Source organism: Vanellus vanellus, assembly GCF_965231255.1.
Source record: "Vanellus vanellus genome assembly, chromosome: 3".
Classification (NCBI taxonomy): domain Eukaryota; kingdom Metazoa; phylum Chordata; class Aves; order Charadriiformes; family Charadriidae; genus Vanellus; species Vanellus vanellus.
Window position 1 is genome coordinate 50,296,171 of NC_138907.1, and position 20,320 is coordinate 50,316,490.

General features: G+C 44.4%; 1 protein-coding gene across 1 annotated transcript in view; it reads left to right on the forward strand.

Moving 5' to 3' along the window:
- Nucleotides 1-10,139: 10,139 nt before the first annotated feature.
- Nucleotides 10,140-20,320, forward strand: part of RPS6KA2 (ribosomal protein S6 kinase A2) — a gene marked incomplete at its 5' end in the record, with an annotated part of 312,268 nt that continues 302,087 nt past the window's right edge. Inside the window, 2 exons of the mRNA XM_082480397.1 lie at nucleotides 10,140-10,202; nucleotides 15,479-15,523. Of these exons, the coding sequence (XP_082336523.1) occupies nucleotides 10,140-10,202; nucleotides 15,479-15,523 (108 nt within the window). The remainder of the gene's footprint in view (nucleotides 10,203-15,478; nucleotides 15,524-20,320) is intronic.

Consider the following 20,320-nt stretch of genomic DNA (forward strand, 5'->3'; position numbering starts at 1 on the left):
TCCTGGAGCTGCTGCGCTGTGATCTGTGGAGGTGAGAAAGTGGTTTTGAGCAGTCCCATTTCCTCACCCCTTCTCAGGCGGGGGAAGAAGGGCACCTAGAGGTAGGAAGGTATGCACTACTAGCCTGGCTTATTTATCTTGGAAAAAGTGGTAACTGGCGTGGAAAATGTATGCCCTGCGGGAGCAGGCTTGCTGCTTCTCTCTGGGTTATCCCGCTGTTGTGCTGGGGGGGGTGGGGGTGGCTGCTGTGTGGCATGACTGGCTTGCCTGTGGGTACTCCTGTCCCTGCCTTGTGTGTTCCTGTGCTGCCGGTAGGTAGGAATTCTGGTTTGGGCGTGTAACTCTTCTTCAGTGATATTGCTGTGGGAAGCACTTGCTTGACCAAAAATGTCTATTTTGGAAAGAGTGGCTATATTGCAGATTATGTGTCTCTCTGCTAGTGGGCAGTGCAAAAGATAAATTGGTTTGGTTCCTTGTGGTTCTAACTTGCCCATCAAGATGCGGGGGTTTTTTTGCCTTTTTTTTTTTTTCCCCAAAAAATATAAAATGTGAGTTATGTGGGGGTGGTACACAGCTGTGCTGTGTAGCCCGGTTTTTTGTTCACTCTCAGTGTGACAGTGTTGTAGCGCTGGTCTATGGCTTTCTGTCCCCAGCTCTCCCCCCTGCTCTCGCCTTTGCTGATAGCGACTGCAGCGGTGAGGGGGAATTCTTCCCAGAATTGCTCGGTTGGGAGATGCAGGTTGGGCTGAAATGTAAAAAGCCTTCAATCATCATCTAAAATATACTTCATTTCTTGAGCTCAGATATTCAAGGCTATGCTTCAGTTGTCTTATATTTGTCAGTAAAAAAATAAGCAGCTCCTGTGGTATTCATTTAGAAAAAGTAATCAAAATACAGCATGTGACGAATTAAAAAACACAAAACCTGCTACTTCTGTGTTTTAGAAATTTAAAACAGTGAGGAAATTCACTTTTTTTTTTTTAAAAAAAAAAGGCTGTTCTTAGTCAGGGGTTTTAGTTGGCTTTTTTCCAGAATTTGGTACCTAACACCTGCAACATTTAGTAACTGTTTTGCTTCTTCATATTCAAGCTAAGGTCATATTTAAAAAGACAAAAATATGAACTGGTTGAGGGGAGTAAATCATACTGCATATTCATTTTGGGGTTAGAAATCCTTGATTTCCAATTTATTTTGTATGCATGCTTTCTGTGGTCTTTATTGATTTGAATGTCATGCATTCTGTTTAAGAATTCCCTTTGAAACTAAGGACACTTAATGTTGCAAAGCTTCTGTAATAATAGAGGACTGGTGCTGTTTACTCTGAGTAGACTTTATTAGTTTCCTGACTGTAGATTAGATCCCTCAAAGAGGAATTTGTGAAGCTAAAGTATGTCACTATGACTTCAGTCGGTGCTGTATTCTCTCCTGTTCTGAGTGGGCAAGATCATGATTTACTGAGGGGAAAATCAACCAGCATGCACAAGACTCCAAAGTAAATCAGGAACAAAACCCTCTGGTGTCCTGGTCCTTCCCACCGCTCGAGAGAGCGGCTTCCTCAACTCTGCCAAAGCCAGAAGGGCTCCCAGCGAATCTTCTGAATGGGTGTTTTTTGCTTCTCCACTGTTCCTGTAAATATCACTGCAGTTGTTGCCAGCCTTATGTGTCTGTTAAAAGTTGAAAGAGTTTCTTTTGTCTGAGTAGATATGCTAAAAGGAAAGTGGGCAGTCAGTGAATATAACATGCTCCATTTAAACGCCATTTGGAAAGTCCTTTTTCTTGACACTTTGCTACTTTCCCAAATGTTGATTGAAACATGGAGCTTTTAGGAACACTGTAACCTACAGTTATGATTTTTATCTCGATGCATTTAAGAAGAGTGCATCTTTAGCAGGATCTAAATGAAAGTGTGCCCAAAAGTGAACTGGTACCCTTGTCCTCAGTCACCTAAAATGTCTGTGTCACAGTTATTGGGTAAATTACTGTGTGGATTTCTATGACTCAGTGTCTAATCTTCTGTCACATTAACGATACCCATGTTGATTTATGCGTGAGAAGTATTGCTTGCAGTCTCCTGGTACTTCTCTCTGTATTTCTAGGCAATCTTACCTTCTCTGCTATCGCAACGTTTCCTAGGCTACTTCCTCAATTTTCTTTCTGTAATGTAGGTTTTTAGTTGTCAATTCAATTTCTTTGAATTCTGAAAGTTTATATGGAAAATCTAGTTCCTGAGCATTCTGTCACCAGAATAATGTTGTTCCGTATCTGAAATAATAACTTTGTTATGTAATTAGGTTGAAGAAAAGCATCTTGATTTGCCTACATTTCTAAATGTAGCTACTGACAGAAACAGTGACCTGTGCAAGAGCAGTCTGTTCATTGGTAAAGGTTAACAAAGACCTAAATTTATTTCTTGGGCTCAATTCTCTCTGTGTATGCTGGAGAAGGACAGATGCTCTTACCTTTTTGCAGTCCAGCCACATCCACGCTGGTGAGATGCAAACTTGTTGCCTTACTATCTTGTTGGTGTTTCTGCCCCAAATTGACCTTTTCTTCCTTTCTGCATGGTCTGGTAGAGGTAGAAAAGCTGTTCCTATTACTTTCAGTAAGGGAGGATTTAAGCGGTTGGAGGTGGAGGATCACTTCTGAGAGGCGGTAGGTTGCAGCTGCCATCTCTCTCCCTTGTGCCCTGTGGGCCTTGTGATGTGCCCCACTGCTATGGCGTTGAGGGGACAGAACCTTCCCTTGGTCCTTGGGGAGGGTATTTTGGGGTGGTGGTGCCTGTAGATGCAGTGAGTGTGGAAGGCAGGGTTAAGTGACGGGAGCCCCTGGCTCAAACATTCCCCCCTCCCCCCTTGCTCTGTTGCCTCCAAATTGGTCTTCCTGACCCCAAACTGAGGGCAATGCAACTGTCCTCCTTTTCCCTTCCCATCCCCCCATTTTGGCCGCAGCAAATAGCAAGCTGTGCTGCAGCTGTTGGGAAGCCTTGATCCAGCCTGACTTGAGCTGTTGTGTTCAGCTCTCCTATCTCTGACAGAAGTGGCAAACAGAAGCCCCTTTGCTCAGCCAAGGTGCCACCGCTGCGATAGTAACTGGACAAAGATAGGAGTGTGTCCTTGGTGTCTCTGCCCTACTGCACTGCGAGCTGCTCCTTGAAGAGTTATGCGATGTATTCTGGGGAAAACATAGTCTCTTCTGTGATTGTGAGATGAAAATGTGAAATCACAAAATTTACTGTAGGAAAGCTTTCACTACAGCTAATTTCTAGTTAGCCTGTTTAACTAGAGTGTTTTAGTGTACTGGGGAATTACCACTTTAATGGCTAATATCCCAGAAGCTTGCACAGGATGTTGCTGTGCAAGAGGTTACTTGACTGAATGCTTCTGAAAGTCAGCATCTTTGCTACAAGAGTCCCTTAATTTCTTATTAGGTGCAGGAGGTAGCAGATAGGACTAGCCTGTGTTTGGCAGCTCAGCTCTCCAAGTGGTTAATGTCTCACATGGCAAGGAGCCTAACAAGCTTTGGATGTTGGGAGAACTGACAGCAGATCATCTCAGGCTTTTCAGCTGTGTGGGCCCACCAGTGCAAGCATGATGCAGATATCCAAAGTGCTTGTGGAGCAACCTGTCACCACTTGATTTGGTGTAGGTAGCACTCAGGTGGAGCATACAGCTGAGACAGGCCTTGGCTGATGCCATGTGATGCCTCTTGGTGCTGCTTTCAGTCTTCTGCACTGGCTCATGAGCCCCAAAGGCGCACAGACTATAAGGCCAGGCCCAACACTGCACTTTAACTAAACTGATGGTATGGTGCAGGAACACAGTCGGACTTCTGCTGTGCTGGCCAGTTAGCCCTACAACAACTAAGCCACGTCTGTACTGACAGAAGTTGGTCTGCTCCAGATATCTGACATAGGGTTTCTGTTTTCCAAGGCAATTCTTCCAGTATTTAACTATTCAGTGATATTAAGAACTGATTAATGTATGATGTGTCAAGTACCTGCAGACTTAAAGCAGATTGTTAACAAGGATTAATATGAAAAGTGTTCCTTCTTCCACAGCTCCTACTGGCCTTTATTGCTTCTGCATGGGCACCAGATTAGCTGGTAATACCAGTCTGTTGTGCCCTTTAAACTGAAGAAGCCCGATTACCATTGTTGCTCTCTAAGCACTGATTTTAATACTCGGTCTAGACCTTCTCATTAAATACAGGTGAGGAAGCCAGAGCATTGCAAAGTTTAAGAATTAGACCAACCATCTCTCTCTGGTGTTGAGCATGTCATATTTCAGGAGACAGAGAAGACATGATTTTAATCTGAAAATGCTAAGCTATGAGCTTTGCAGGAGACAGTTGCATGCTACTTTGATACCAAATGCTTTATTTCACCTGCCACCACTTCCTTTTGTGTTTCTCAGGGATGATTTGGGGCTTTGAGCAACCTGGTCTAGTGGGACATGTCCCTGCTCATGGCAGGGGGACGTGGAATTTGATGATCTTTAAAGTCCCTTCCAACCTAAACCATTCTATGATTTATGACCAGGCATGTACTTCACAACTAAATAGTAAATTATTTTGGCAGTAGTTGGGACATCTCTTATGTTGGCTTAAGCAATATTTTCCCTGTGTCTTGCACACTTAGAAATGCTTAGGTGGTGTATTGGGCTTCTCTCCATTCTCTGCACAAGTGATGAACATCCAAGTGCTGAAATTGAAGTAGTTAATGCTGAGGCACTGAACAAAGACAGCTTCTGCTGAGGAAATGTAGTCATCTTGTTTTAGTAATGAGCTTAAAGCATTTCAACATCTGCTCTCAGGGAGGAAAAAGTAGTGTGGGGGATTTTGTTTGCTTGCTTGCTTTCAGTCAGGAAGAGAGCTTTTGATGACTTTGATATAAAAACCAAAAAAGCATAGGCAACTGAGACTTTCCGCCATCGAAGAATGATGCATGGCTCCTGTGCAGCTCAAAACCTGCCCTACTTTTACTAGTTTACTTCTAAGCATTTGATGCTTACCCATCCACTACAGATATCATCCAACAGGCTTGGTTGCACAGATTATGGGGAAACTAGTCATGCACAGCACGTTTCTTCTAACCTTGGGATGGTGTAGCGACAGATTGAGGCTAATATGGGACTACGGTCTTGCTTTCTACTTGCTAGAAGGCTGCATTTTTATAGTAAACTAGGGAGGCTGTTGATGGGTCTACATGTGGTATAGTGGGGTGTGTGAATCCAACATGATTGCTGGGATGTGCTCAGACATCTCCACTTGCTGTTGAGATTCTGCTTATGTGTGGTCTGTGTACGCATTGCGTTCCGCTGTTGTGCGCCGGCAGCAGTGTTGCCTTCATCACGGGGGTGATCAGTCCTTTAGCTGAAGGGTTTCCATCAGCAGGTCTTCTAAGATTTCTTCCAGTTTATGCCAACTGTTTACTGTTAATGGATGTATTTTGAAATATTCTTTAAGTGTGATTCAGTCTGTCTGTGTTTCTCCCAAATCTGTGCCCATATGTTGGGGAGGACAACATGTGTGTGCATATACCATAGGTACAAATATCCTATAGAATAAAAAGGCTAAAAGCTGCTTGCTTGAAATCTGTGTGTGTATGTGGTGCAGGGCATGGTTCTTTCTGTCCCAGGAGGTCCATCCTTCTTTGCTGCAGTATGTGGCAGGAATCATTGAAAAGGACCAAAGAAACCCTTTTTTTTTTTTTTTTTCATGCCTCGGGAGACTGAAGTAATCTGCAGGAAATGTTGCTAATGCTTTGCTCCTATTTTGTTCTTCTCTCTTAGGCAGCCTTCGGGGAAACTTCAGCACACATTTCACTGTGCAGTCTGATTGCTTTGGAGATTAAGGGATGATTAGTTCTTGGACCTCTTGTAGTTGAGCATTTAAGGCTTCCTGGGAGCCCTTTGGCAGCCAAAAATGGAGTTAGACAGGAGATGCACTCAAATGGCTGAATGTTCTTTAGTGCAACATCTGAAAGGGACAGGGAAGTGTTATTTTTTTTGCCCCTAGCAACTTTTTTCCTCCCTTCCCCCCTTCTACAATGCTATTGACACTTCAGAGACCCGGCCTTTTCCAAGTACTGGCACTTGGGGTAATCCATCCTTTAAGAAAATGTTCCCTGTAGCTGTTGTGTGTGCCTGGGAGATACCAAATATGAAGTTTAAGTTTGAAGGCATGGTGTTGCAGCTGAACAGACATATAAGTGTCAGCTTTGACCCAAAAAGCTATGTGTAGGAAAGGAGGCTTCACTTGGGTGAAGACTTGATTGAAATTTTAAAGGAAAAAACCCCAAAGTTAGATGATGCTGGTGCAGCAGTGTGGCCAGCCTAATAATGGGGGATGTTTACATGGTGGCAAGTGGGAAGAGGCATTTAAATGCAGAGAGGGACCTTGGGAATGCCCCTGGAGGAGAGAGTATTTTTTTGCTGCCTTCTATGTCAGTAGTACAAGTTTTGGCCATGTTCTAGGTACAGGTAACCTTTTCTGCAAGGCTATCTAGTTCAAGCTTTAAGAAAAGATGCGTGTGCAGATGAATGCCTGAGTTTTGGCACGAGGTGATTATGTTAAGCCTAACACTGAAGTAATGAACCTAAAGTGTGTTGAGCTACTGACAGAAAATAATATTTCTCTGTGGCTCTTCCCTTTTGTGCCTTAAATGGGGAAATAGTACTTTCCTTTTTCACAAAGCAGTGGAGGTGTAAGTTATTAGTGTAAAGTATCTTAATGCAATTTATAGGCAAAGCTCTTGAGAAATTTTCTTCTGCACTTGTGTATCTCCTGCCAGTGTAGGAGTTACCATAACACAGCAGAATACTGATGTGTTTAATCCCCCACTCTGCATCTGGCAGCAGCCATTAGCTAGTACTCAGGAGACAGGTAAAAATAGATTAAAAATCACCCTGATGTAGTCCATAGTCCAGCACTTTGTTATACAGAAGATAAAACCACTTTAATACTGTTGAAGCAAGTTGAACTAATCTTTTTGCAATTCTTGGCCTAGTTAGCGTATCTGCAAATATTACCTCTGCTCAGCTGTGAATGGAGTTAACTAATCTTTCCTTAGGGGAAAAAAGAATATCTGTGACTACTTCTTGCTCTGACCAGATTGCTTGCGTGTCCTCAGAGACCAGTGGCTTTGAATTTCTGTCCGCTCCCTTGCATGTGTTTTGCCTCTGCTACATTCCACATATGCCATCCCTCCTTTCCCTTCTATTTTTCTCCCACTTCTAATGTGGTATTTTTGGGTTCAGGCTATTCCAAATTTTGTGGTATTCAGTTCCATTTCTGATCCAATGTCTTTCAAGTGGATGATAGGGACATTTGAGGAGGGAAGCATGGGTTTTTCTGCTACTCTATTCATACTGAAGAATGTCAGTCCCAGTTGTCCATTAAATGTTACTGTAATGAAAATGCTGATCACTTTGTAGTGACACAATTATTTCTAGCACTACGTGGTTAATCTTTTGTTTCAAATTCTTAATTATTTCAAATATTCCCATTTCTAATGTGGAAGAACTTAGTTTGCTGAATACTTAGGAATCTGAAACTTGTAGTCATCTAAAGATTCTTTTCCTCACAAATTAAGATTTTAGTGGAATACTGAAATCATTAGAAGAAAATCAGTATCCTTATTAATGAAGGAGACCCTGTTCTTGCAAAATCTCTAGGCAAAGATAGTTCCAGAGTTCTGTGGGATTACTCTGAGTAAATGCAGCAAAATAAAGGGAAAGAAATGACTGAAAGCCACATTCTTTGAATTTGTTTTTAGATGAGGTTGAAAAAAATCTGCTTTTTCTTTATGTAGGGATAAGGGATGGAATACAAAATGTACACTTTGGTTAGTCCAATAAACTTGAACAGTTAATTTAGGTCTAATTTATATCTTGGTGCTGAAAGAATGCTGTGAGTCTACTGCAGGATACATGCTTTATGCTTGTAACAGAAATATAGATGCTAATGCAAAAACAAGAGCTCATCACTTGATTTTTCTCTTTGTTTCTACCTTATGCATATTCAGACTGACCAAAGAGATCTGGAAATATACTGGGGGGTTTTGATATCCCAGTTTGGTGATAGATTAATACTTAAGGAAGCATGTAACTGCATGTCTCGAGTTAAGTGAATTTCTTGGAAAAGATGTAAAAGCACTAGATCTGCATGTACATATGTTTAAGTTGACTGCAGATGCAATGATACCACACTTATTACCTTGATTTGCCTCCCCTAGGATTATCTGCATGTGTCCCACTTACACAGTTCCCTGCTGTTCCAGACAATTTGTTATTGCTCTCAGCCTATGGCATCCAACGTTTGTGTTCCAAAGGCTAAAATACAATCCTGTAAATTGGAGCTAAACAGAGTTTTTAAAAATCAAGATGGTGCATGAGATAATAATGTACAACCTTCATACATCTTCTCTGGGAACGTGTGTCCTGTTGATTGATGAAGGTCTCTGGGTTTTGTAAAGCAAGTGTGGATTTGCGCTCTGAATTCGTTGCACTGGATCTTGGCTCTGGCCTCCCAGCTGTTGGCACTACAAGGCTGCTTGGAAGACTCTGAATGTCAAGTTAAAGGTAGTAAGTATGTCTGCCTCTCATGTGTTGCTGGGGAAGAAGCAAGGGAAGAACACAAGAGCCAGGGAGTACGTAGCAGCCAGATACTGTAGCTTCTGATTTCAGGTATGCATCTGTTATGTGATTGACATCACTCCCACTACACTTTTTTTGTAAGCAGTGAGTAAAGGCAGAAATATAGATATTTAATTGCTCAATCTGTAAAGCAGATGAAGCTGCATAATTGGTGTTACAAGTTGTTAGTTCAGCGTCGGCACAGATGTCGGGAAAAGTGTTCATATTCTAGCACAGAAGTAAAAGGCTGAGTTCTTGCAGGAGTACCTGAATGCGTGGCTCTGGTTGAGGTCTGATTTTTTTCTTTATTATGGTCGGTGAATTTTAGACTTACAGGGCAGCTTATTTATGTTAAACGGGGTTTGAGGGAGCTGAGGTGGAAATGGAGGAGGGACACTGCTTGAATGTCCCTTTGTAGACCGGCAGCAGTTTTTGCTGTTCACCAGAACTTGCTCTGAATTTGTACTGCACTGCTGCTGTGAAAACAACCTGTGGCTTTTTGAGCACAGAACAGAAGAAAAATGCACTTTGCACGTTGACTATTTGTGCCGAAATGGCTCTTTGAAGAGCAGTGACTTAATTAGCAGTAACACCTTTCAGAACGTGATAATAAAGTTGCCCGAACAGGGTAACAGGCATGTTTTAACCTCAGTTTGAGGAGAATCCTAATCAATCTCTGTATAAATCATGGTCTCTGCAACTGGGTATCTGGTGCAATGTGTCATGCCTGTTTATAGTAAGGTTGTAATAGGCTGTGAAAGCTAAAGGAGGAGGAAATGGCACCTGAATAGACAGGCTTTACTACAGGCTTCATAGTAAATAAATTCAATAATAATGCAAGTGATGAGTAAGATAATCCTTAAACACTAGAATAATACTGGGCTTGGTAAACTTCAGATGTCCTTCTGTTAGCTGCACTCCCTATAAAGATATAAGTGTTTTCGCATTGAGGGGGGAGGCAAAAATTGCCAGTTGAATCTTTTTAACTATTTCCTCCTTCACGTCCCCGCCGTGCTCCCCTTCTCTTCCCTCCCCCGCCTCAGGCACACAGCGGGGCTCCGCGGGGCGGACGGACGGGGAGCAGCCGGTGCCGGGCGGCGGGAGGGCGGCCAGGGGCAGGGGGGAGAACAGCGCTGCCGTTGCCGTGGCAACGCCTGCCGCCGCCGCCGCAGCATCCTCCGGATCAACTTTCCCCCTCGCTTAAAAAGCCAGCCAAGGGGACGGGGAACGGGACGGGGCGGCAGGGCTCTACCGCGGGCTGCGGAGCCGCCGCTGTCGCCTTGCCCTGCCTCCGCGCCTGCGGAGCGGCCGCGGCCGCGCCCCCGCCTGCGGGCTCCCCCCGGGGCGCGGCGGCCGCGGACGGGCAGGCGGGGAGCCATATTGCCGAGCGGGCGGAGGGTCCCGGGCCGGGCTCCAGCGGGTGTCCCGGCGGCCGACTGACACCTTCTGCCTCCTCTCCCGCTTTCCTTCTGCTTGATCCCGGCTTCTGGCCAGGCGTCGCCCAGCATGCCGATCGCCCACTTGCTGGAGCTATGGAAAGGGATAGAGGTGGAGCCCATGGAGACGGAGGTGAGCGGCGGGGGATGCGGGCGGGCAGCCGCAGCGGTGCTGCCAACCCCCCCCCACACACACCCTCCCCACCTTCCCCGCCGGGGGAACCGCCTCGGTGCTGCCCCAAACCTGGCGAGATGGGGCGTGATGAGGAGCCCTCGCCGCGGAGAGCGGGGAGGAGAGGGGCTCGGCTCGGCAACCTGTTGCCCCACAGCCGGAGTGGCTTGTGGCGGGGAGGGGGTCCGCACCGCAGCCTGCGCCGTCCCCCCGCCGAGCCCGGCTGCCCTCCCGCCCGCTCCGGCACCGCGCTTGGGCCGGAACCCTACTTCGGGGATTTTGGGGGTGAATGTAGGGGAAGGAGCGTGTGAAACGGATGGCAACCCGCAAAGCGGGCTGAGCAGGACTCGGGCTCACGTTTGAACACAAAGTGCGTGATCTCTAATTTGAGGCTAGGAGAGCTCCGTGGCTCTCCTTTCTGTTTTGATTTCTGAGCTTCCTTGCCTTTGTTTTAGCATCAGCACAAAATTAAAGTCGGACCCTCGTCCGTTACCTCTGAGCGCAAGGCTGAGCCTTCAGGACCATATTGGGAACGCAATGCTGTGATAACTCGCTGGCTGCGGTGTTATATATGCTCATGCTTTGTGTTGAAGATTTTTCATTACCTGCAATTTAAAATTGTCTTGTGTCAAAAATGGTATCATCTTTTTGTGCAGCAGTGGGCATAGTGGATTCCTGAGTATTTCTGGGGCTCTTGAGTCATGCAGTAAAAGCAAAGTATTTCTGGTCAGCTGTTTCCAGCACAGGATACACATTTGTAACAGGTGATAGAAATAGTGAAACTTGTGAGGTGGAGGGGGGTTGTGTTTACTTCATAACACACCCTTTTCCCTCCCTGCCACTTCATTGATCACAGCACTGTAACAGGGTTTTGGGGGGATGAGGGGAGTGTAACTCAACCAGCCAGGTTACAGGCAACACTTGTCTCAAAAAAGGAGTTGCTGAGTTGTGGAAGAGGTTTCATACAGAGTGTTAGTTTATGTATTTAAACAATATGGCAGAAAAGATACTAGCATAGCTCATTCTGGAGTCCCTAGGTTAAGAATGAGGGGGGGGGGGGGATGGGACATGGAGCTTGCAGAGGTTTATATCGTGTAAGTCACTTCTGAGTGCTGCCACTTGCTCCACTTTGCATGCTGCAAGGAATCTGAGTGCTAACAAATGGGTTATATCTGGGAAACAGCATATTGTTCCTGATTTTGTTTAAGTAGTCATCTGACACCCCATTAAATCACTTTCCCAATGAGAGGACTATACTTATGGTGAACAGTTTTCTGCTGAGTGTCATAGAAACAATGCTTTTCTCCCTCCCAAGCATGCCTTTCTGTTGACCACAGTATTTAAAGTGCATGTATGTGCTTGCTCTCTGCCTTCCTCCTCTTCCTCTTAAAAGTCGATTTTATGTGTGTTTCTGCTCCAGACGGAAAACACTTTGGTCATTGCTCAGATTGCTTTTTCTGCCATCAACTTCTTGGAAAAAACTTCCCTAGATCTTAGAGTAGGCTTCTGCACTAAGGCCCAATGTCCACTGCTTGGGACAAGAGCTTTCTATTGTCACCACTTCTGTTGGTAGAGGACCATTTAGACTGTTCTTCCAGAATAAACCATGTGGGTCTCCTTACCAAGTGTAACTGACCCATTGCAAAGCTGGTTAATCAGATGTTTGCTTTGTTTTTGTGTTGTGTGGTGTTTTTTTTTTTTTTCTTTTGCATTTCCTGCTTTAGGGAGTACCATAGCTATGAGCTACAGTGTTCTATCACTCTTGCTAAGATTTCACTTATAAAAAAGTTTAAAGAGGGTTAAGGAATTACAGGCATAAACTTTTAGAGTTTAGATGAGAGCAACAGATAGAACACTGTTTATTGTCTTATTGCTATCTCTAAGCTTGTTAAAGATAGAATCATCAATGGTTTAGGTTAGAAGGGACCTTGAAGATCGAGTTCCAACCCCCCTGCCATAGGCAGGGACACTTCCCACTAGGCCAGGTTGCCCAAGGCCACATCCAGCCTGGCCTTGAACACCTCCAGGGATGGGGCCTCAACAACCTCTCTGGGCAACCTGTTCCAGTGCCTTACCACCCTCAAAGTAAAAAATTTCTTCCTAATGTTCAATCTGAACCTGCCCTCTTCCAGTTTAAAGCCATTCCCTCTCGTCTTATCACTGTGTGCCCTAGTAAAAAGTCCTTCCCCAGCTCTCCTGTAGGTCCCCTTCAGGTACTGGAAGGCCACAATAAGATCTCCCCGGAGCCTTCTCTCTTCTAGGCTGAACAGCCCCAACTCTCTCGGCCTTTCCTCATAGGAGAGGTGCTCCAGCCCTCGGGTCATCCTCGTGGCTCTCCTCTGGACATGCTCCAGCAGGTGCCTGTCCTTCTTATGTTGGGGACTCCAAAGTTGGATGCAGTACTCCAGGTGGGGTCTCACAAGAGTGGAGTAGAGGGGCAGCATCACCTCCCTTGACCTGCTGGCCACACTTCTGATGCAGCCCAGGATATGGTTGGCCTTCTGGACTACGATTGCACACTGCTGGCTCATGTTGAGCTTCTCATCAACCAGAACCCCCAGGTCCTTCTCCTCAGGGCTGCTCTCCAGTCATTCCCTGCTGAGCCTGTATCTGTGCTTGGGATTGCCCCGACCCAGATGTAGGACCTTGCACTTGGCCTTGTTGAAGTGCATAAGGTTGGCTTGGTCCCACCTCTGCAGCCTGTCCAGGTCCCTCTGGATGGCATCCCTCCCCTCCAGTGTGTTTACCTTGCCAAACAGCTTGGTGTCGTTGGCAAACTTGCTGAGGGTGCACTCAACCCTACTGTCCATGTCGATGACAAAGATGTTGAACAGTACAGGTCCCAGTACCAACCCCTGAGGAATGCCACTTGTCATTTGTCTCCACTTGGACATTGAGCTGTTGACCGCAACTCTTTGAGTGTGACCATTGAATTCCTAAAGTACTGTTTGCTCAAATCTGGTTAAGGTACATAGAAATTAACTTTGTTGCTTCTGGGCTATTGTCCATGAAGACCAGTTGTCTTTTCAAACAGTGATGACATTTGGTCTTTAATGAGCTGAATGAGGCTTAAACACTAATGATTGGACAGCTTCGAGGGAGCTGTCACAGGCTCTGAATTTGTGTGGGATAAAATGTTTTCATGATTGTCTGCAAGTTGTTCTTTTTCGCAGAAGCTTTTCACAGTTAGACAAGGAGGGAGACAGTTTCTTTCTTTTATGCATATGGACCTCTTTCTCCTCCCCTTCCTTAATGCCAAAAACCCTTTTAAAATAGAGGCATTTATGAGTGCCTGTGCATGACTCAGGTGAATGACTTGCAGATATTAAAGACAGCATTTATAGTAAATCAATTGCTTGATAAGGAAGAGTGCATTTAGGGCATGTCCTGTATTGTGTTTGTATAAAGGAAGATTGGAGCAAAATCCTGCTTCTTTCACCTGTTGACTCAGGAGGTCATTAATTTTGTCTGACAAGTAAGCAAGAAAACTGGGATAATTTGCTGGGTCTAGAATTTCTTTGTAGGAAGGCAAAGTTATCGACCCCTTTCAAGCTGGATGGATGGGGTAGTGAAGTACAGCCTTGGGAATATTTTCCTGTGGAAGGGCTGTGTGATCAAGCTCTGTAATCTTTCTACCTAAGGGTTCATCACTTAATAGATTTCAGCTGAGCACTCATTAAATAACAATATTTAAATGGAAGATGTGTGTTTAGAAAGCTTGGTCCTATGTATGCACATATTCTCTTTTCAGCAAGAAATACTGTTCCGGTTCTCTAGTTTCAGTTTATGTTTGTGTATTGGGCTTGCCTGGCCAGGTTTTGGTAATGGTGGGGCTACAGGGGTGGCTTCTGCGAGAAGCTGCTAGAAACTTCCCCTATGTCCAATAGAGCCAATGCCAGCTGGCTCCAAGATGGACCTGCCACTGGCTAAGGCTGAGCCCATCAGCAAGGGTGGTAGCACCTCTGGGATAACACACTTAAGGGGAAAAAAAACCCTGCACAACTGCAGCCAGAGAGAGGAGTGAGAATGAGAGTAACAACTCTGCAGACACAAAGGTCGGTGAAGGAGGGGGAGGAGATGCTTCAGGTGCTGGAGCAGAGATGACCCTGGTGTGGACCATGGTGAGGCAGGCTGTCCCCCTGCAGCCTGTGGAGGTTAACAGTGGAGCAGATATCCACCTGTGGCCCTGGGAGGACCCCACACTGGAGTAGGTGAATGTGTGAAGAAGGCTGTGACCCTGTGGGAAGCTCCTGCTGGAGCAGGCTCCTCTTAGGACCCGTGGACCCATGGAGAGAGGAGCCCATGCCAAGTTTTCTGGCAGGACTTGTGACCCTGTGGGGGACTCGTGCTGGAGCAGCCTGTTCCTGAAGGACCACAATCCCCTGGAAGGGACTCCCACTGAAGCAGTTCGTGAAGAACTGCAGCCTGTAAGAAGGACTTATATTGGATAAGTTTGTGGACTGTCTTCTGTGAGGGAAACTCCATGCTGGAGCAGCGGAAGAGTGTGAGGAGTCCTCCTTTGAAGAGAAAGAAGCAGTGGGGACCATGTGTGATGAATGAACCACAACCCCTGTTCCCTGTCCACCTGTGCTGCTGGGGGGAGGAGCATTTTAGAATAAAGTTAAGCCTGGGAAGAAGGGAGCAGGGTGGGAAAGTGGTTTTAACTTTTTATTTTAGTTCTTATTATCCTACTCTGATTTGGTTGGTAATAAATTAAGTTCATTTTCCCCAAGTCGAGACTGTTTTGCCCATGGTGGTAACTGGTAAGTGATGTCTCCTGATCCTTATCTTGACCCATGAGCCTTCCATTATATTTTTTTCTCCCTCTGGTTGAGGAGGGGGAGTGATAGAGAAGCTTTGGTGGGCACCTGGTGTCCAAGCAGGGACAACCCAGCACATGATTCGTAATCTTTAGTTCTTTATTCATTTTAGTGCAATTTCTGACAAACCTAGCTTTGACTATTCATCAGGAATCTTAATAGTGCCAGCATGCCCTTGCTTTCCCCTATATCTCTTAGCATTTTATATATCTTGGAGAGAGCAGGTCCTCAGGGATTGAAAGGCTAACTTACCTGTGTGAAGAATTGAACGTGTCTGCTACAGCAGTATAAACTTGGACTTAACCAACTAAAAGTAAATTGACTGTATTTTGTGGTAGAACTTGGGTTAGAATTGTCTTTCTCAATAACATATATTTACAAGACTATCTTTCCTCTTTTTGCCTTTCTGTTCACTAGCCTGTGGTGGAAGATGCTGCCCTGGATGAAGAACCTGTTAAAGAGGTAAATCTGTTTACTCGTGGATTAAAAAATGTTAGGAAATTATTATTATAATATCTTCTGCCTTTGTGGAAACAAAATATCTCTGGTGGTACTTAATGTGCTTCTCACCTTGGAGATGCAAAACCAACCTGTTTTTTGGGTCTCTATTGCAAGGTCAAGTGAAAAAAGGAGAATAGACTTGTTCAACTAGAGTTTAGGGAATTTTATTTTACTGATATTACCCTTGTGCAGGTTTTTCAAGAAAGAAGAAAAAACTTCTTGAGGTGTATGGATTTCCTGCAGAGATTTTGTATTGACCTCAAAGAGTAGCTGTTGTCATAACAATGCTTGCGTATTGTGAATTGTCTGATGAACCCCACATACTACTAAATTTTGAATTCATTCCTGTTTGTCCACTAGCCTGGCTCTTCATCCAGAGCAAGACTGAGCTAACTCTTTCCTTCAAGTTAATCTATTGTTTGTATTATTGTAGCATTGTACTATTGTGCTAATTAAAAAAAAAAAAAAAACCAAAAAAAAAAAAACAAGGAAATCCGCAAACCTACAGAAAAACACAAATCTTGCCTCGATGTGCTTAAATGTCAAATATATGAGAAGGTGATGTGAAGACAGAAAGCAGGTGAGAACAAATCAATGTTCACTGTTATGCTAAGCTGAGGACAAAGCTTGACTGTAAAACTGTTTGCTGCTGGCTCGTGTAGAGTAAACCAAGCTGTGCTCGGAAGATTGTTAGGTATCTCCTGACTTCAAAAAGTGAAGGAGACTGAATCGCTTCAGGATTGAAGGGAGGCTGCAACGACACGTGTATAAATAGCCACCATTGAACACGCTAATCTTCCCAGTATCTCTTACTCCTTGAAATTTCAAACTTTTGTCATGTTTACTCTTCAGTGCAAGGGTAAGTTTTTGTTACCTTCTACTATGTTAAAGGAATAGTTTTAACCCCTGTAATGGTACAAAGGAGGAAGAAGTCTTAGTTTTGAGCTCTGTGAAATGGACACAACTTCCAAGTGTAATTTTTCTCTCCTTTTCCATTTCTTAAAAAGACAGCACTAAATCATTCTTCAAAAAGCTTGGGGCTGGAATTAAGTGCAGGTAACTGGGATCATCACATTATCTTTGAGGATATTGCTGAAGATTAAATTTCTGGTTTGTGGGTTTGGGTTTTAAGATTTTTTTTTTTTTTTTTTTGTGAAGACAGCCTTCATTTCCCAAATGAATTTAGACCTAGTTAATTTTCATTAGGGATGCATTTTATAATTCTGAAGTTTTAAATTTGGCAGAGAAAAATTGCATGTAATGACTACTTATATACAGAGCTCGGTCCTGTGTTCTCTCATTTTTGGATGCATTTACTGCTGTAAGTATTACAATTTGCAATTTGGTGTCTGTAATTGCATTTAGCTTTCTGTATGTCTACTCCTGCCTCAGCAAGGCAATGGCAGTGTCTGTGTGCCAAGTGGGAGGATGTACTTATGTCTGATTGGAAAACCGGCTGCACTTGTGCATTATAAAACATACCCAGGGAACACTAACAAATGATTGGCAGGGAAATATTGGCTGTCCAATGTAGAGAACCCTCACTCTTCACTTAACTTTCCCCTGTGTGCCTTCATTATGCAGAACTACAGAAAAATATAATAAGAAAAACTGGTTTCCACCTTTACTCTGCTGCTGTCGTGTTATTTCAGTCCTCTTACTGGCTTAGTCTGTAAGCCTGTTCTATTTCTATGAAGCTTGCATCTTACCGTAGTGGTATTGTAGGAAACTGATCTACTGGTCTGGTCACTTTCTTACTAATGGCTGTACTGTGCCCAAGCTCAAAGCCAATTTTTTCAGGAAACATTAAAGTGTGACTTAAGGGGTGAAATTCAAATCATGTCATGCAATGGATCACACTTGCTTGAAGGGTGTTCTTGTAAATAACCTGCTTAAGGCTATGCTGGCCTCCTGCTGTTTCTCCTGTCCCGTGTATAGTACGGACAAATGTGGTGGTGGCAAAATGCATTAGGAAAACTGCATGCTGTCCATCAACAGCAAGACCAGATCTCAGAAAAGCAAGTTCTTTAAATGTCTTGGGGAGCGTTGTTGGACACAGCAAGTGTTTGAGGCACATCTTGGTCCTACAGCACTGTGTGTCAGCTCTGCTCTAGAATTGTCACCTAGATTACACAGGGTTGCTGCCATCGGGGTGTTCCCCTAGGAGGTCCTCCCACAGCCATGGACCCTGTTTGTCCTGCCACAAAGGCAAGCTGATGGGAATTCCCTTAAGAGACAACTTAAAACTCCTGCGGCAGTCCTTGCCTAGACTTGTGGGCTGCAGTTTTTCTGTACAGTGATTCTTTTTGGCAAACTGGCCCTTTTTTGATAGAGAATGTTAAGTATGACCACATCATTGTTAGAGGCTCAAACATACTTAAACAAGGGTAATGTGCCTTGTGGTTTGATCTAGGTCCAAGTTAGGAGTTGATATTCTATCTAAATCCTCCATGAAGGTGCAGTTGGCAGCAAAATTCTTTTTCGCATCTTTCTAAAATAGTGAGCATGCATGCAATACAGCTCACGGCACTTTGAAATTGCGGCGTTCAGAAGCTCGAGCGTAACACTGCTTTGAGCTGTTTGTCCTGTTTCAAGAGAAGTTTGATGCTCTAATTGAGAGCTTGCATGGGGCTTTTGGGGAAAGTAGAGGAGAGATGCAGTGGAAGTGCTGATGTCCAACCAGAAGCAGAACTGTGCAAATCCTCTGAAGTTTTGCTCTATGAAAATTGCATGGCAAAACTGAAAATGGCAGGACCCAGGCTTACTGTTAACTCTTGTATGAAGTTTCTGAAGACACATGTAACCTCTGGTGATACTGTGTACTCCTGTGCAAATAGGAGTAATAAAATTGGAGGGAGCAAAGGGTGGTTGCTCTGTGTGTAGTCTCATGACAAGCATGTATTGCAGGCTCTACCACTGTCCATAGAGAATTTATTGGAACCTCAATGAAAGGTCAAGCGTTTAGAATTAATGATGGTAACAGCTAATGTGATAGCATTTAGGACCTGAAGAAAGACTGTGTTGAATGATCACAGTAAGGAAAGCACAAAACCTCCATAGCAGTAAAAATTTTACTTTTATTCCTCTAGTGCTGCTTTTATCAAGGCAATGATAAATGCTTGTAGCACCATAGAAAACTGATGTTGGAAGGCACCTCTGGAGATCCTCTAGTCCAACCCTCCCTGCCCTGCTCAGAGTAGGGTCAGCTACAGGAAGGTGCTTGGGATGGCATCCAGTTGGGCCTTGAATGGACTCCACAACCTCTCTGGGCAGCCTATTCTACTGTTTAATCGCACTAAGAGCAAAAATGTTTTTCTCATGTTTAAACAGGACTTCCTGTGTTTTGGTTTGTGCCGACTGCTTCTTGTCACTTCACTGGGTACTGCTGAGAAGGGTTTGGCTCTGTCATCTTTAAATACCTGAAGGGAGGAAATATATGTCAGTAAGATCCACCCTCCATTCCTTCCCTGCCCCCCTGCATTGTCATCTTCAGGGGGAACATCTACAGCTTTCTCAGACTTCCCTTTTAGGTCAGATCCTGTCATCCCTTAATCATTTTTGTGGTTGTCCATCTTTACTGGGCTTGCTCTAGTATATTCACGTCTCTTGTGAACTGGGAAGCTCAGAACAGGATGACACTCTACATGTCTTAGCAGTGCTGCGTGGAAGGGAAGGACTACCTTTCTTGACCTGCTGTGGCAATACCTTTTCTAATATAGCCCAGGGTGTTGTCAACTTTCTTTGCCAAAAGGGTGTGTTGCTGGCTTATATTCCAATTTGTCCCCCAGGTCCTTTTCTGCAAGGGTGACTTCTAGCTGTTTGGACCCCAGCCTGTAACAGTGCATAGGGTTATTCTTCCCTAGGTGCAGGACCTTGCATTTCCGTTTGCTCAACTTCAGGATAATCCTGTTTGGTGATTTCTCTAGTCGGTAAAGGTCCCTCTGGCCAGCAGCACAACTGTCTGGTGTATCAGGTACTCCTCCCTGTTTTGTAACATCTAAAAACTTGCAGACTGTGTACTCTGTCCAATCATCTAAGCCATTAATGAAGACGTTAAATAATACTGGACCCAGTACTGAGCCCTGGGGTATGCCACCAGTGACTGGCCTCCAGCTGAACTTTATGCTGATCACAACCCTTTGAGTATAGCAGTTCAGTTTTTAATTCACCTCACTGTCCACTTATCTAGTCAACACTTCATCAGCTTGTCTGAGATAATGATATGGGACACAATGTCAAAAGCCTTACTTAAGGTGAAAAACACTTGCTGCTCTGCCCTCATCCACCAAAACAGTGAGCTCTTCATAGAAGGCTGCCAGGTAGCTTATGCACAATTTTCTGCTTCATAAACTTACACTGACTACTCCAAATCATCTCCTTGTCATTCATATGTTTGGGAATTCTTTTTAGAAGGATTTGCTTCATCACCTTTCCCAGGGATCAAGGTAAGGCTGACTGGCTTGCAATTCTCTGGATCCTCCTTCTTGAAGGTAGGACTTACCTTTTACGTTCTTCCAGCTCCCAAGAAGCTCTCCTAATTGCCGTGAGTCTTTAGAGTATTGAGAGTGGCCTCACAATGACACCAGTCGGCTCCCTCAGCACTCATGGATATATCTCGTCAGGTCTCAGAATTTTTTTTTGTATGTCCAATTTGTTTAAATGTTCCCTGACATGACCCTCCTCCACCAAGGACAAGTCTTTCTTTCCCACTTGTCTTCAGGGGCTTGGGATTCCCAAAGTCTGGTATTACCAATAAAG